At 39.1% G+C, this 18193-nt stretch overlaps 1 protein-coding gene across 1 annotated transcript; it reads left to right on the forward strand.

The window, feature by feature from the left end:
- The first annotated feature begins 7010 nt into the window (after window positions 1-7010).
- Window positions 7011-17914, forward strand: LOC134851624 (sodium-coupled monocarboxylate transporter 1-like). Its single transcript, XM_063867793.1, has 4 exons — window positions 7011-7480; window positions 7782-7929; window positions 8597-9585; window positions 17162-17914. Exons 1-4 carry the CDS (start codon window positions 7189-7191, stop codon window positions 17566-17568), a joined length of 1836 nt encoding a protein of 611 aa, XP_063723863.1. The 5' UTR covers window positions 7011-7188; the 3' UTR covers window positions 17569-17914.
- The last annotated feature ends 279 nt before the right edge of the window (window positions 17915-18193 follow it).

Genomic DNA, 18193 nt, shown 5'->3' on the forward strand with positions numbered 1-18193 from the left:
GGCTAGCTAGAACAACGAATGCGGAAAGTACAAACAAATACTTAAGCATTGTCTGTGGAATCCACGATCAAATCTTAAACCATTACTTAACTAAATTCGTGGATATGCACTCTTAGATTTTAAACAGTTGATTGAAAACGACTATTTTGATTTTTCAGTTTAGTTCGATCATTCACTTTTTAATGTTATTTCATTCCTAATCACAATATTTTCTCAATTTCTTAGTCATTGTACATAATTGTATATATTCAGGGTTTATAATTAAAAAACTTAATTTGTAAATTTGAACTTAAATTAGAACAGGTTTAAAATATAAAATCATCAACACAAATTGATTCGAAAACGGATAAAACGTTCCCCGGAACGAAACGAGTTTAAAGTTTTGTAGAATACGCAAAATTCATTTAACTGCTGTCGTCAAACAACGCTTGAGCAACTTTGACTCCATAGTCAAAGCACAGTTGCTCGAAAGGTGCAATGTCTCTCCTGGCTTTTAGGATGACTATTCTTTCACCTATGCTGGAAAACACAACTTCTACCATCATCATATTGGCCTCGTTTTTCTTCTGGTTGGCGTGGGTCGCTGAACGAACCAGGCAAACTTTCCATTTATGTAACGGGCACTCCTCATTTGAAGTGTTGATCAATCGCCCAGGAGGACCCGCAATTTGCAAATTGTATTCAGTTAGAACTCCTGGTTGGAGGCAATACTGGCCGGCATTGATGTTGGTGACTACTTTGCCGTGGTAATCCACCAACACGTCATCTTTCTTGAACGATTGCAAAGCAATCAAACCTAGTAAAAAAAAAGAAATTACTGATTCAAAAATGAACTGATTCAAAAATTACTGATTAAAAAATGAAAATTTATTAGTAAGATATTTTTATCGAGTTATTAAAATTATAAAGTATCTCTTGCAAAGACGGGAAATATCACATCACATATGCCGACCCAGCTCTGGGTCAATGCAAGACTGTGCAACTCTTCCTGAGCCTTATATGGAAAGCTCTCAATGTCGTTGGCGGTATATTTTAGGCTTGTGGTTTTCTCAAGCGGCTGAAACTTTCTCTTTGATCCATCATTGAGCAGCTTTGCCACGTGGTCAATCACCTTCTTAAGGTCATGGGTTGCCCACTTGTGCTTTGAGTAAAAGTTTGTAACTTTACTTGAAAGCTCATGGGAAGTCGTCATCTGCTGAACGAAGATCTACCCGCGCTGCACCTGGCGAACGTAACATTGAGAATCTTGTCGGGATTGCACTGCCAACAGAACCTCCTCGTGGGTGTATCCGTCCAGTTTCTGGTGATTTTCTCAAGCTTGCTTCTTCAGTTTTTCCATATCGAACGTAGAACTCGTAGACAAAGGCATATCCAGATTTATGATGCTAATCTATAAAAAACGTAATTATTACATGTGATTCCACGTCAATTTCAATTTGGATAAATAAATCCCCTTGGAATACATTGAAACTTCATATCAATTGATCTACCTGACGTTTGAACTGATCAACTAGTGGAGCAACCCGGAACACCGCGTTCCCAAATGAAATGACGAAAAACAGTTGAGTCGTCACCATGTTTGTTTTTGTGTCCCGAAAAGCCCGCTGAACAACATAAATCATATTGCTCTTCTTTAAATGGGTTCTGGCCTCTGTATAGTACATTTTCATACCCTGTACTAGCCAGACTAAAATTCTGTGGGAGACGCGAGAAGTTGACACTATAAAATTGAGTCATCAAATCGAGTCATCAGGTTTTTTTTTTATCAAACCAGTGTATTAGATTTAGAAAGATACTTACAGGCTGCTGGTTCTATGCTCAGCTCCACGGTATCGTCTTCATTTTTTTCCTCTAATTTGACAATCGCCTGGACGACAGCATGTACCGTGCTGTTGATGATCATTTTCTCGAGCATCCCTGTGGACGTGGACAGAAACGTGACAATGACCCTGAACAAGGTCAATTGTTCTTTGTGAGCCAAGGCTCCGTTTCTTTTATCGACGCTACATTCGACTTCTGGACATTCTGCAAAATGACTTCTTTGAGAGTCTCGTTATTATCGGGTTTTCCGCTCGGGAGGTTTTTCCAGATTGCTAAATTTGAATATGATTTAGTTTTAACATTCGGTTTACCAAAACCTTTAGGCTTGTGTAATGTGAATTTATTTCTTCAACTTACAGTTTCGCCTACATTATCTGGCTTTGCATGATCCCTTTTAGGGCTTTTTGTGGGCTCGCCGTTCATGTGGCCTTGTAATTTCGTGGGATCATCGGCTCGTGGTTCCGTGGGAGTGTAGGTTCGCCTCTCATGGTCATGCGGTTGTCTTTCAACTTCTCGATAGTGGGGAAAACTCGATGGCCAATGAGAATTCGGATACGGTGAAGCCGACATGTAGGAATCCAGGTAGGCTGGATATGGCTGATATTGATGTACCATCGAGGGGCCTGAATGGACGTGTCGCGGAGGGGTATGTGGTTGCCCATGTGTCGGCGGAATTGGCGAGGCGAAAGGTCGCAGGGGTGCTCGCAAAAGGGTTACCGGTGTCAGAAGAGCAAATGATGTCGTCTGGGGTGCTGCGAGTGGCGACGGAGGCACAGGGATGTTAGAAGGCACTGCAAATGGTGATGGAGAACTGGAAGGCACTGAACATGAGTTTTCGGCGTTGGACATTTACTTTGAGTCCGTAAGTTTTTACTAGAGTGGGATGAAAAATGAGAGATGCAACTAATATTGAGCACAAGATGAGGATGAACTGAGTCCAATTTAGCGGCGAAGCTCCCATCTCTTATCAGCACCAGTTTAATCAAAACACCAGGATATCAAGATAAGAGTCCACCAAAGAATAGCTTCGATACTTTCAACTCTTTTTAGCATACCAGCCGACTGTGGCATCTATGCAATAATGACTGCCTAAAGATAAGGCGACCAATTGATAATGAAGGCGTCATAAGGATAAGTGGAATTAGACAGTGCAGTTCTTATCAGTAAAGCCGTCAATATCAGGGAAACTGTCATTAGTCAACTCTTGAACCAAGGCTAATTTCATTTAATCATTCAATCGCTTCTCAGCTCGGTCATATATTAGAGTTTTTCATTCTTGTCATCCTTGACGGCTGCACAGGGACTCGATGGTTTTTTTTCAACATGCTGGGAGTGTTAAAAAAGGGATTGTCCACATCAACGACCCTTTCGTGTCCCAGTGCACAGTTCGTTTGGTCGACAAACCTCAGGACAGTGGGGAATGGACCATCATGCAGTGGCAATTTATACGTTAGGTACTCCGAGTTGAGAAACGAGTCACAAGGCGATTCAAGGAAACGATTCGCCGGAGAATCACTGCCAGACAATTTCATAAAGTTCATGATTACGGATGCTGAAAAATCTAGACCTGAACAAAAATCCTCAGAGCCCAAGGCCAAAAAAAACAAGGAGGAAAAACCGCAGAAAGATTTTTTGAGTCGCCTTGATTATTTTGAGTTGCCAGAAAGTGACATTCCGTTGAAGTTTGCTCCATGCATCAACGGTGTAAAACAGGCAAAATTATCATGTAATTAATCAAATGTGTAACAAATCTACTAAGTAATCACATCCAACTATCCTTATATTCTGTATGATCATCGATTTCATCTGATATCCTGAAAATTTATTACGCATTTCCGGATGCAGCTGATACTTATTTTTTATCGTTATTTAATCTACCGTATTCTATTTATACACCGTATTCTGTTTTGTGGTTTTAGCTAGGATCGACTATCTTGTGCGCCTGAGAAAATTTCGTGTTGATTATTTGAAATTCGATTATTCGAAGATACGAGCATTTGGTGGAATGAGTTCCATCCAAAATGCGGATGTCAACCTGAGAATGCCTTGTTTTGGCGGAGCTTGCGGAAGAAGATTTTTTGGTATGTGGCTGTTTTTTTCAAATTCGTTGTTTTTCCAAAAACAAATATGATTTATTCTTTTACTATTTTGTGCTTCGATTTAGAACATTTTTAGCTGCGATCTGAGTGATATTATCACCCAATTAGCCAAAATTTTGCAAAATTTTTGGAAATGAAAAGATGCGTTGGCTTGATGAGGAAAAAAACAGGGCAAACTTTCGCATTGGTTCCAGCTACACCAGTAACCAGAAAGGCCATTGGTTTATCATTCACACAGTGTGCTGCTATATTTTTGGGCGGTATAACCTCAGGATTTTTTAAATGCCATCAATCTTCTGTGCTGGGGGGATTCTGTGCTGGGGGGAAATGGGATTCGTTGCCAGCAAGAAACGAACGTGAGCTAGACACTCTGATCAAATCTCTCAAGTTCAACGAATACAGAGATTTCCTCATGAGCACAATCCGATGCCATTTAAATGCATGCCGTGGTAGATATGCCGTCGAGGATAACTACCGAGAAGTATTTAGACATAGTATGGCCGAGTCCGCCCAGGATTTTTTTATGACTGGGAACGAACAACTTGAACTGTTTATACTGTTTGTTGTCATGACTGATTTCTTATGACTGTTTGTTGTTATTTGATCTCTTCAAATTTACCGTAATTTGCCGTATTCTTCTTATTGTATGCAGTTTGTGTTATGGTCTGAAAAATATGCCGGTCCGTCAAAGTTACTCATAAAGATTAAACTATCTATTTGGTGTAATTTGCTCATAGAAAGTAAATTATCTATTAAGAAGACTAATTTGAGTAAATCCATTTTAGATTTAAAAAAATTAACAAAACTTGAACAACTACAGCCAAAATAAGGGGTTAATTGCCAAAACAAAAATTTATTCCCGGGAATTTTGCCTTATCAAACTATATTTGAACACACTTTAATTATTTTAATTGATTTAATTGGTTGAAAAGAACTGATTAACTTAAATGCGAGTTTACTTCATAAGTTTGTTCAATTTGTTTCTTTTGCAGGAATTGAGATTGACGGCAGGAATTGGGATCGAAGTTGGGTTACAGGAATCGGGATCAAAGTTTGGTTACAGGAATCGGGATCGAAATTGGGTTACAGGAATTGGGATCGAAGTTGGGTTACAGGAATTGAAATCGAAGTTGGCGACGAAGTTAGTGAGATCGAAGTTGAGATCGAACTGAGACTGGTAGACGTCATGTATTGTTTGTGAACCGTTGTTGGTGAACACCTGTAGGAAATAAAAGATATAAATTAAAACGTTACCACAAATGAACATATATGTAAATGGAATCCGCAAACAAAATGCGAATTCCACTTATAATTTGCGGATTCCACTTACAATTTGCGGATTCCACTTACAATTTGCGGATTCCACTTACAAATTGAGGTTTCCACTTACAATTTGCAGATTCCGCAACAGCTCAATTTAACGATACAAATAGTTTATCATTTGTTTGTGGACTCCACAAACTGTTCTGGATTCCGCAAATACTGTTGCGGATTCCGCAAATTTGCCTATTTTTGGAGCGATTTTGAGCGGTACAATGATTTAGGTATTTGTTTGTGGAATCCAAAACAGCATAAAAGATCAAAGAAAAGTAGCAATGTTGCGGATTCCGCGACAAATCTGATTTTGGCCTGTTGCGGATTCCGCTTACAATGCAGAGATTGCACAGTTTGGCCTCGTATTGTTGCTGTTAAAAAGTTTTACGTTTTTACTAAATCAAACACCGTTTTTGAACCATACATATTGGACCACCCAGCAAAAAGATCAGCATTTTTGATTAAAGGAGAAATCAAAAATTGATTCGTTTGTGGGGTAAAACTTTGGGCCCGAATTTTGCCAATTAATTGCAAAATATTAATTCGCGTGAAAACCTAAGCACATTTTGTTCTGGTCAATTTTGTCTATAGTTAATCCAATGGAAAACGGTTTTTAAATTTCAGGTCTATACGTTCTCTCCGGATAACTTAAATCAGCACCATAGTTCAGTAACAACATTTTTATATAATGTACAGTTAAGGCCAAATTGTCGGCAATGTTGATGATCTTAAACAGTTTAATTGGCCGTGTTACGTGTTGAAAGTAGTAATAAGATGAAAATTGACGCCAAAATGAGCAATTTTAGATTAATTAACTTCATTCAGATCCGTTGACCCAAAAACTATTGCCAACAATTTGGCATTAACTTAACAAGGCCGTAAAATTTGAAATAAATTGACCTACTAGCTAAAAGTTATTCGAAATGATTCTTTGAAGTTTGTTTTTTTTTGTCGGCATTTTTGCTGTAGTTTTTCAATGAAAAATTAGATAGAAGACTGCTGCTGAATGATCATTGTTTTGAAGTAGTGGTCTTGAGTTTAATCAAAAAAATTGACGTTTTTGAAAAAGCGCATTCGTTTTACATTGCTCTTTTGACGTTTCAAGTTCAGTTTCAAAAAATCATTCGTTTGCTATTTAGTCATTTCACTCTCTTAAGGCCAGAATTTGTTCAAGAACTTTAAATTTGTTCAATAACTTAGACATCCGATAAAGTTTAAAATTAGTAAAACAGCGCAGATTGCACACTGATTCAGGAGCAGACTGCTGAACCATATATGCAGACTCGAACCTATCTGGAGCACTTTCCATCAAAACATAGGAAAACGATATTTTTTCGCAACGTGACAAGGCTTTGAAATATGAAATATGAAAATGTATTGTAGTGCTTAGTTTTTTTGCTCTAAGTCTGACCAAAGTCGTTTCACTCCAAACCAGGTGATTATTTATGATTATTTATTTGTTCACTGATATTTCCATCAAAGTTATCAAACTATGCTACCTAACTTTGCGTCCATGAATCTAAAGGTTTTAAGTTGCGAAATATGAGAACTAAGAACGTGTTTTAACTGCGTTATTTGGTCTATCTATCAAGCAAAAAATACTTTGCGTTCACAAGTTTCAGTTTAAAAATGACAGCCATACATGAAAGTGTTCTCTCGCCAATCAACCAAACAATTAGCTGTGTGATTTCACTTTTATGCAGAAGTTAATCAAAGATTTGATGAATTAAACAACTGATGTTAAAAACTGTCATTACATCGAGTGCATTCATCTGACATTTGAATGCTATACTAAGCAAAAACGAGTTCTAGCAGATGAGGCCATTTATGTTATATTGGCGACCATCATAGGCCGATTATTGAAAAATTAGAAGCCTTTGATCTAAAAAAGTTCGTATTTAATCTGGTCGCATTTTCAATCATTTGTATTCTAGTCTTTTTTATTTTATTGAAAATGTCAGCGTCTCCTACGAGTGAGTCATCAATGATGGAATCGAGAAGCACGCCAGGAGTCGTTGCCTCAACATCGGACGATCTGTCCAACTCCTCCCAATTCGGCTGGGCCGACTATTCGGTCTTCGCGTGTTTACTCGGGATTTCGGCTTTTATCGGAATTTACTTCGCCTGCTGTTCCGGAGGACGGCAGAAGACGCAGCGCGAGTGGTTATCCGGCGACGGTAAGCTCGATTGGATCCCGACATCCCTGTCGCTATTGGCCAGCTTCATATCTGCAATCACACTATTGGGTGAGTTAAAATTAAGTATTTTGCAACACTGACTAGTCTCAACAAGTCAAGCTTCTTAGAATACCTGCAGCAATCTGAAAACTCAATTGAAAGAGCATGTCTATCGAAGATTAGTCTAGGGAATATGGGGGCCCGAGTAATTCAAGAAACTTTTCCGCGACGCCTTAGCGGAATTTTTTTGGCTCGAAGAAATTTTAATTTTCAGAGACCAGTTAAAACACTTAAACTCTTTGCTTTAAGTGGCTCTGCTTTGCGGGAAAACATCTGAAGTGACTGTTAATTAGTTGAACTTTGTTTTCAGGAACGCCGTCTGAGATCTACATGAATGGCTTCATGTTCTTTTACAATTTGGTATCATTCTTCATCCTTATTCCAATCACAGCTTTGTTGTTCATTCCTGTATTCCGCAAACAAGCAAGTGCATCAGTATTCGTATACTTGCGAAATAGGTAGAAGCACCGGACTTCATTAGTCCCCTTTGCAGTTATATTTTGCTCTCTAAGAAGTTGATAAGTTTTGCAAAGAAGTTTTCTGATAGGGTGAACAAGTTTAAGACCAGGGGCGGATTTAGGGGGGGGGGGGGGACGCCCCCCCTCCTCAGGGATTCGACCCCCTGCCGACCCAAAGGGTCCCTCCTTTGTACTATTTTGAGATATCCATATTTGATGACGGACCCTAAATTTTTCTATGGGCGCCAATATATATTTACTTTGAGGGGGCAGCGCGCGCCAAAAAAACGCAAATTTGTTGATCAAAATTTTCTAAAAAGTGCCTAAAAACGCGCGTTTTTTGGCCCGTTTTTCAAAATTGTGCCCTGCAGCGCAGAAAATTTGACCAAAACAGGGTCTTTTCAGTGCTTTGGGAGAGCTCGGAAAATCAATTCGGTCGATCGGTCGACCTAAAAAAACAGGTTGCTAAAGGTATCGAACTACTTTGAGAGAGCCACCTTCCATCCACATATTAAATTCACTACTAACTCTAGTGATATGCTCCGATGACTCCAAGTTTTGCGGTGTAACTACTGGATTTTGAGAAGTAAATGAATAAATTTCAAAATGATTTTTTTAATTTTTGACTTCAATCTTTTCATCGGGGTCTGATGATAAATTTTTTAAGATTCAATATCGTCTTATCTCTTATGGCTTGTCTGGCCTACACAATCCAAATGCTACTTTACATGGGGGTTGTTACTTACTCACCAGCTCTTGCCCTTAACGCAGTCACAGGGTTATCTCTAAACGGGTCCATTATCACAGTAAGTCTTGTATGCCTCTTCTATACAGCCGTAGGAGGCATAAAGGCCATAATTTGGACCGACGCAGTTCAAACGGTGGTCATGATTGGAGGCATGATTACAGTGGCTATCGCAGGAACCCTGAAGGTCGGAGGCTTCTCGGCTGTCTTTGAAGTTGCAAACGCTGGACTTCGTCTAGAATACGACAACTTCTCGTGGGATCCGAGAGTGCGACATTCGGGATTCGATTTGATTGTTGGAGGTGTTTTCATGTGGCTGCCGACTTATGCTGTCAATCAAGCGCTGGTTCAGAGATACGTCAACGTCAAAACAAACAGAGACGCATACAAAGCAACGTTTATGATTCTTCCTGGGTTACTTTCGATTGTATTTCTTTCGGGTTATTGTGGATTTGTAGCCTTCACGAAATACGCGCTGTGTGACCCGCTCAAAGCAGGACATATTCAAAGTCCAGACCAAATTTTACCCTATTTTGTGCTGGACACGTTTTCAAAATGGCCTGGCTTTGGAGGTCTTTTTGTATCTTGTATTTTTAGTGGATCATTAAGTTCAATTTCAACAGGTGTGAACGCTTTAGCTGGACTTGTTTTAACCGATTTGATTCCTCCTAAACTTTTCACCGAGGAAAAGAGAGCGCAAATTGGGAAATTGTTGTCGTCAGTGTTTGCAATTATTACAGTTGCGTTTGCATTTTTGTGCAAGTATTTGGGGTCCATACTTGAACTGGCTTTCGCCATCAGTGGAATTCTGGCGGGACCTGTCTTGGGCTTGTTTCTGTTGGGAATGCTGACTACAAGGAGCAATGGAATTGGTTCTACAATTGGATATTTGAGCAGCATATCTCTACTGGGTAAATTAATCATTTCCGTATTTCGGGGTTGTGGAAAATGATGCAAGTATTTTTGAAAAAAGAGGGAAATTTCGGTTTAAACAACTTGTAAAAAATTAAACTTTCAGTATATAAGAAACTATTCTAATTCTATGTTTCTATATGTACAAAGTATGTACATAAGCTTAAAGGTTAAAACGTTAAAAGGAAGTAGTTGAATTAAGAACGTTAAAAAGGACAACTGAACTTCCGTTCATATCGACCGATGGTCGTAACTAAACTGGTATTAATTAAAATACCGAAGGTCATTATAAGATACTAAAAACAAATCACAACATTTCCCACCGGGAAAAAAATAAAACTGCAAACTAACTATATAACTCTATATACACCCTTTTTCCCCTCCGAAAATGGAAGAATTTTCCAAACTGCGCCCATAGGGTAAATATACAGAAGTAAAATAAAATCCACAATTGAAAGAGAATGTAGCAAATGTACAGGGTGGCTATACAGAATTACAAAATTTACAGAATACGATAACTAACTAGATAAAACTAATCCACAACAAGTACATTAACATGTACAATTGTATCTACAGGTAAAAGTAAAAAGTCCGGCGGTAAAATATGGTTTACAGAATTGTTTTGTTAAGTTTGAATTGATATGTCGATTACAAGAATTGGTCCTCAAACTCATCCAATTTGGCCCTCACTTCCGAATCTATAGTCGATGAGATCTCGCTATAGCTGTCCACCTCTAGCGTGGGGTCCTTTGAGGTCGGGTAAGTTAAATTTGAGTCCGAAGAATTCTCGTGAAAGTGAGTCTTCGTGGTAGATGTTGCAAGTCTGACCGTCGGGAGGGAGTTCCTTGAAGACCAGCACAACGTAGTTTCTGCGAAGAGAATCTGTCTGGAAGGCGCCTCCGCTAATGGAGTCAAAAGGTCAGAAGGAGAGTTGACCGAGAAAGTAGACCTGTGAGAGTCCGGTGCCGGAGAGAACAAGGGAGTTGACGCCCCTAGGTCGTCTTTTTCTTGCACCACGCCTATAAATCTCCGATTTCCGTAAAACTGTGGGGGGCTTTCGGGTCTGTGGAGTCGCGCTGAACGTCTGTTCCGGAATACTGTCTACCATAATTGGATTGTCCTGTGATCCTTCGGTAGTATTCGCATCGTGGATGACAACAATCTCCCGTGGGTCGTTGTTCACTGTCCTTTCTGAGCTCAGTTGTAGGGACTCGGCAGGACCTGTAATACTTAAGCCCGGATTAGATTCGGTATAGGGATTTTGAGGTACGTTATTATTGGACACGTCATCAAAGTAATCCTCGATTATCCCGTCCCACGAATCTAGATTTAAGGAAGATGAACCTGAAGAGAATCTTGGAGAGTCTTGAATGGCTGTGCTCGCAGTCGGTGCGCTAGTCCCTGCTCTGGTGTTATCCGTTCTCGGGGTGCCTTGGCTCGAGTGACCAGCGGGTGTCGATCCAGCTTTCTTCGGTGGTGAGAGTTTCCTTTTCCCAGCTAAACTCGAATGAGTATTAAGATTATGCCCAGTGGGTGTCTGATTCACTATTATCTTTTTGGGCCCTGGGAGTATTTTTCCTTTTATAGCCAGATCCGATTTACGTAAAACGTGACCGTTGTCGACGAGAGTAACTGTGTGCTCTGAAGAATCGATGATATCCTTCTTAACCAGATTAAAATATCGGTCTCTATTTTTCCTGTTAGACACCTCTCTATATAAGTTACCTCCCATTACTGCTTTTCTTTTTGCCAGTGGTTCTGAAGTTCGGATAGTGACGTCCGGGGCTGTGTGTAGGCTGAAAGTCCTAGCTAGAGGCATGTTTTCTTCTGGGTCCGACGTGCTGTCCTTTTCCTCGTCCAAATAGCCATCTTCTGCCCCGTCGTGTAGTTCCCAGTTAGTGGCCCGCTCTTTGGACAGTATAGCCTTCCCTTTATCTAAATGGTCAATATTGGACATAAGAATTTTCCACCTAGTGTTCGCTACTCTATTAAAATGCTTTTCAAACGGAGTACAGCCGATCCCAGTTTGTTTTGAGATTCTCAGATTCCAGATGATTTTCTCGATCGAATCGTTTAGAGATGGCTTGGGTACTTCGAATGACATTGCCAGAAATTTCGATTTAATTGTGTACACTAGTCTTTCTACTAGCCCATTGGATCTGTGGTCTCCGACAGTGCAGTAAATAACTTCAATATTAAATTTATCGCAAAAGTTTTTGAAATCATGTGATAAGAAGCATGACCCATGGTCGACTCTAATTTTTCTTGGGAATCCGTGGAGGTGACAGTAATCGTTTAGAAATGAAATTACGTTACTTGTAGAGGTGTTATTGACGATTTTGGCCGAAGGAAACTTAGTGTAACGGTCAATGCAAAGGAGAATGTATTTGTTGTTACCCCAGCACGCGTCCAACGGTCCCGCAAAATCCAAATTAATTTCTTCGTTCGCGAATGTCAACGTGGGGAGTTTCGAAATATTATGGGTGCCTAGTAACACTTTAATGTTCTTACCCGCTTTTAGACATTAGCTACATGTTCTCCCGTGATGGTAAATTTCGCGGTAAATATGCGGCCACCTTAAATATTCGGCGAGGGATTTCATCCCAAACTACCCTGGGTGAGTCTCATGTAGCATCGAATTAAAAGTTCCCCTGATGGTAGCTGGGACGACAAGTTTATTGTCTAGAAATAGTAGCTCATCCTTCACGTGTAGGTCTTTGGTGTAGTTCTTCATGTAAGTCCCGTGTATGCCCATAGGTCGATTCCTCTTTATCGTCTCTATCAAATCACACAGCACCTTGTCTTCTTTAGTCATGATCTGAAGCAATTTCTTCGAACAGTAGTTTTCCGGGCGAATTGGGGAATTCGGTAAATTCAGGTCGGCCTTATATCTTCTTAAGAGGTCTGCGTGGTCGGGTGGAAGTCTGTCGTCTCTGAATTTGAGGGCGATATTATGTTCTTCGGGAATGATCAAAAGGGGTTCGTTCACTTTGTCCATTGGGAGTTCTAATTTTTTTTTTGCTAGATGGTATGAAGTGTCTGTTTAGTAGTTAGAAATGTAAAAGGACTTTGTCCGAAAAGATAATACTTTTAAAATTAAATTTAGAATTATCGACTGGTTGGCAATTTGTAGTTCAATTTTCTGTCTGAGAGTGATTATTGTGGCAAACTTTTATCGACTGAGCGATACAAGATATGATAGCAGCAATAATCTTGAGATTGAGTAAAGCTAAAGAGCTATTCAACCAATTCTGACCAATCACGTCGCTTGAATTTTCGTCTCCCGACGGGATTGTATTAACTCGTGAATTAGTATTTACAGCGACCGCTGGTCTATCTACAGAATTTACAGTAACTATTTTAGAATTTTGTTTAGTCGATAAAATGTTCTGAATTTTGTCGATTGAAGCGACTACAAATTCATCGTCATAATGTGAAATTGGAATGGCTTCGCCCGAAGGAAGTCTAGATAAAAGGTCAGTAAAGCCCATGTCCTTTCCTGGTAAATGTGAAATTTTAAAATTGAATGGTAAAAGTCTGTTTTCCCAACGGATCAATCGGCTATGCATCGTTTTGTTTCCATGATTTGCCAAAAGTGCTGATAGTAATGCTTTGTGATCAGTTACTATTTAGAATTCTGTTCCGTACAGGTAGTTTCTGAAATGTTCTGTAGCCCATACGACTCCCAGCAACTCTAATTCGTTGGTAGAAAATTTCATTTCATGGTTGTTTAAAATCTGGATCGTCCTGTAATTGTTCTAGGGTTGCCCCTAGTCCGCTATGTGAAGCGTCCGTTTTCAGTCTTGTCTTCTCTTTTATATCGAAATGGCTGTTTTCGGCAATATTTACAATTTCCGTTTTTAACTTCTCAAACGCTATTGAATGGCTGATATCCCATTTGTATAACGACTTTTTGTTTAGAAGAGGTCGAAGAGGGGAGCTGAACGTCGATAAGTTAGGGACAAATTTTACATATTGGTTTATCGAGCCGAAAAATGAACGAAGTTCAGAAATATTCTTCGGGGTTGGCAAATTTTTTATTGTGTCGGCTTTACCGACCAACGGTCGTACTCCATCGCCTGAGATCTTGAAGCCAAGCCATTTGATGTCAGATTTAAAAAATGCGCATTTCCCCCATTTAACTGCCATGTTGTTCTTATCTAATATTAATAAAATTTTGTACACTATTGATTTGTGTTCTTCCAGGGATCCACGCGAGGCTACCAGTATGTCGTCTATGTAACAATTTGTAAACGGGATATTTTTCAACAGTGAGTCCATGACCCGTTGGAATTCGTTGGGCATGTCTCCCAATCCGTAAAATCCCGTTAGAAATCGATACGTTCCGGTCGTTTCGCCGCATACTATGCTAAAATTGCACTGTTTACATGTTTGATCGCATAGTTTAAGTTGGCTATAGGCGTTTTCAGGTCTAAATTACTAAACCACATTCGCCCGTTGGATTTTTCTGAAATTTGGAGCGCCACGTTACCGATCAGTTCATGGATATTCGGCATTTTATACTTATTTTTAAAAATTTGATCATTTAAAAGCTTAGAGTCAAGTGCCAGTTTTATTGAAGTATCCTTTTTCCAAGTGATTACAATTGGGCTGATAAAGCAATCTTCGTCGCATTTCTCTAATTTTATTATGTGACCTTCTTTTTCCATTCTTTTTAACTCTTCGTTCACTCCCGCGAGTAAGTGGAGTGGAACTCTTCTCCCTTTGGTTTGTAATGGTTTAAAAGGTGTGTGAAAATGGGTTACCTTTCGATCGTTAGGTATTTTCTCCACTCTAGTGAATAAGTTTTTGAACTCGTTAAAAATTTTGTCTGATAAAGAAGGTAAGTTTTTGTACTCACTCTCGAGTGTGGGTTGATTGACCATGCAGATTGGTTGGGGGCATTTCCTCTGCGTTATTTCAATGCCCAGTTTGGGTAAATTGTCGTTCCCCAATTTGTTTCGCTCGTGTCCGCCGGTTATGAAGAATGGGGTTTCTTCACTGATCCACCCATTGGACTGTGTTCTGACTATTATTTTCCCCAAAATATTGATCGTATCATTGGTGAGTCCGCATCATAGGTTTTTTATTCTTTTCTCCATTGGGTGTATCTTGAGGTTCGGGTATCTTAGTTTAATTTCGTGTAGTACCTTCTGTTTTAAAAAACTTACAGGGCTTGCTGAATCTACAGGTATGTTCATATTTAAAATCATTTCCCAGCCGATGTCTAGGTTCAGGAGTTTTTTTGTTTCGAGACCATTATTGTCGTAAATAGTTCTGACGCTCAACACCGAGAAATCGTCATCGTCGCTCTGTCAGTACTCATTCCACGCATTTATAACGTCGCACAATTCTTTTTCTTCCATCCACGAGTTTTCCGGAGGTGTGTATGTACAATTCTCAGTATTTACGTAATTATCTGATACAGTATTTACAGTTGGTCTCTTATTGCGTGATTTACATAATTTGGCGAAGTGTCCCTTATAATTATAAATTTTACAGGTTATGCCCTTCGCTGGGCAAACGTTTAAGTGCCCTTTCGTAAATGTATTTCCGCATTTCATGCACGAGTCACTCCTTTCGATGTTTAAACTTGGTTCCTTTTTGATATGATTGTGGTTAATAAAAGATTTAAAAGTTGTCCCGTTGGGCGATGACCGTGACATATTTGTCAGTTTCTGGTGGTTAAAATATCCCTTTTCGTCGATTAGGGCTTGGTTAAGTGCTTTCGACGGGCTTATGGTAGCTGAAAGTAGCTTCCTCTGGGTGTCTGTGTTCTTCATATTGCAAATGAAGATATCCCTTATCCATTCCGCCTCGTCAGATTCCTTGATGTTGCACGTGCTGGCTAGGTCCGTCAGTGCTCCCCAGAATTGTTCGTACGACTCACGATCTTTTTGCTTTCGATTTAGTAGTTTATATTTTTCGAACGTAGTGTTGGGCGGTTTGTTAAATGCTGCGTCTAATTGAGTCCAGAACTCAGAGAACGATATTTCTAGAATCTTGACTCTCGGGTTCTTTTGTGTAAAAACTCTTTTTCCTTCGCTCCCTAGGGCTAGAAATAAAATTGATCGCAATTTCTTGTCCGCCTCCGTTCGTCTCATTCCATTAAATTTCCTCTCCTCTTCGTTGATCCGTTTCTCTTCTGCGGATTCATACTGTTTCATTGTGTTTTTGTTCCTGCTCTCTCTGTTGGCTTTTTCCGCGTCCGACTCGCTGCCTGTTGCTTGTTCCAAAATTGGAATTTGCGTCTCCGGTATCTCTGGTCCATGTAGGCTCTCTAAATTCAGATTTTCTTTCGCAATGATCGCCAATTGAAATTGGTCGCTCCATTGGGTCCAGGCATGCGGTGGCTCTAGAGTGCGATTAGGCCAAAAGGGGGGAATTCCACGCACGTTCGAATCAATTGACTGCGCAATAATAAACTATTCTAATTCTATAGTTCTATATGTACAAAAGCTTAAAGGTTAAAACGTTAAAAGGAAGTAGTTGAATTAAGAACGTTAAAAAGGACAACTGAACTTCCGTTCATATCGACCGATGGTCGTAACTAAACTGGTATTAATTAAAATACCGAAGGTCATTATAAGATACTAAAAACAAATCACAACAGTATATGTTGGAGCAAAAACACACACGGTCAATGTTGGTTGTATAAAATATTTTCGCCACCATAAAAATTATTCTTTATTCAAACATACGGAATATAGTGAGCTATGGCGTACTATTATTCTTTTCGGATCATGTTAACTATTTCCCCCCTATTGCAATAGGGGGGAAATAGTTATTAACAAGGTTAAGATGAAATTTATTGAAATTAAATTCAACCAATAGGAATGCAAAATAAAATAACGTCAACCAATAGGAATGCGACAGAACACATTTCTGAGAAATACAAAACCAATCCAGTTGAGCATAAATGAACTTTAAAATGAAATGTGTTATTATAGGGGGGTGGGGGTGTTTCTGCCTCGTTTCGGTTCTGAGGTGGATCGTTTTTGGGTAGCTGGCCGATTGACAACATTTCATTTCATACGTAATTTAACCGTAATTATAAGAAATTACAAGTCAACAAAGAATATCGAATTGACATAAATTTCGGCAATTAAAAGCAGAATTCAGTGTCATAAAATAAGAAAAATGAAAACATTAAAGTCAACTTTAAAATGGCGCCTGAACAAGTTGTGAACTTTGTTTAGATCTTTCAGTTTTTTGTCTTTTTTCACACACTGTTCTTCGTTCACCAGAAAATTCAATAGTTACGCCCTTGGTTTTTTCTCGCTAAGAATTCTAGCGAGAACAGGGGGGGGGGGGAGATTCTTTACAAGGTACTATAGGGGGGAAATAGTTAACCTGATCCTTCTTTTCCTTCGAGGTATATTGGGGGGCCATTATGAACTTCAAAGACAGCTACTTCAAAGACAACCGTCTCATTTTTTCCTGATCAAGTCCTCAATGTTTTTTTTCTGATCAAGTTTTCTGATCAAATTCCGAACTATAACACCCTTTTAACACCCGTTTCGACATCAAGTTTTGGTAGATTAATTGTGAAATTAATCTACGTATTTTTTTCAGCATGTATTTATTTGGGGACCAAATCAGTCGGGTACACACAGGCTAAACTCATTCTTCACGCAACTAACTGCTCGTCTCAACTCCCATTGGACGAGACAATTGACCAATTATATCTCAACCAGAAAGAGTTCGGAGCTTACACTCTGGCAAGCAGTACTGATGATTTAAACTTCATTCAAAACTCAGTGTTCCGACTATCTTATGCATGGTACGGAATGCTAGGAGCCTTCACCACGATAACCGTGGGCTATTTCGCTAGTTTGATAGTTCGGGCTGTGAACAAAAAAGCAAGACAGAATGTTCCGAGAGCAAGTCTATTATTTAATTTCAGAGATATTTTTGAGAGCGGAGAAAAGCAAGAGTTCTGTTTGGATTTCACCAACAGTCTGAACCAAACAAACATATAAATTTAACATTACTCCTAGCGTTGTTTTACTTCACTTTTCAGTATAAACATCAATAAATCGAATTGAATAATCATTATACTTAAAGTTCTATGGAAAAATTAGCGAAACTTGAGCTTTGACCCTGTACATGATCCTTCAAGAATAATTTTGGATGTTAAAATCTTTTGCACTCTTCAATCAGCGATTTTAGCTTCTGATTAGCAAAAAAAACTACGACGAAGTTGGAAATTAAATTTATGTAACAATGCACAATTATTATTATTAACAGTTTGCTTGCACAATTGTATATTGAAATTAATTTGTAAATGATAAAACTCCATACTAGCTACACAGATGATATGATATCCCACGCCAATTGAAAAACTATTTATGATTGTTATTGTTCTGATTTTTCAAGAAACTGAGAGAAAACTTACGCTCATGGTAGTTTTTCTTACATATAAACTCTTGTTTAGGACGTTCTGATTTTTGAAGAAAATGACAAAAATACGCTCGGGTTATTTTTTTTCATATAATTTTTTTTAATTGAAACGGAATTTTCCTTTTGCATCTGGAAGATAGTTACATTTATGAAGTCCGGGGAAATTTTCGAGGACGCCCATATCCTCGAGGTCAACAAAATACA

The sequence above is a fragment of the Symsagittifera roscoffensis genome, chromosome 7 (genome assembly GCF_963678635.1).
Source record: "Symsagittifera roscoffensis chromosome 7, txSymRosc1.1, whole genome shotgun sequence".
Lineage (NCBI taxonomy): Eukaryota > Metazoa > Xenacoelomorpha > Acoela > Convolutidae > Symsagittifera > Symsagittifera roscoffensis.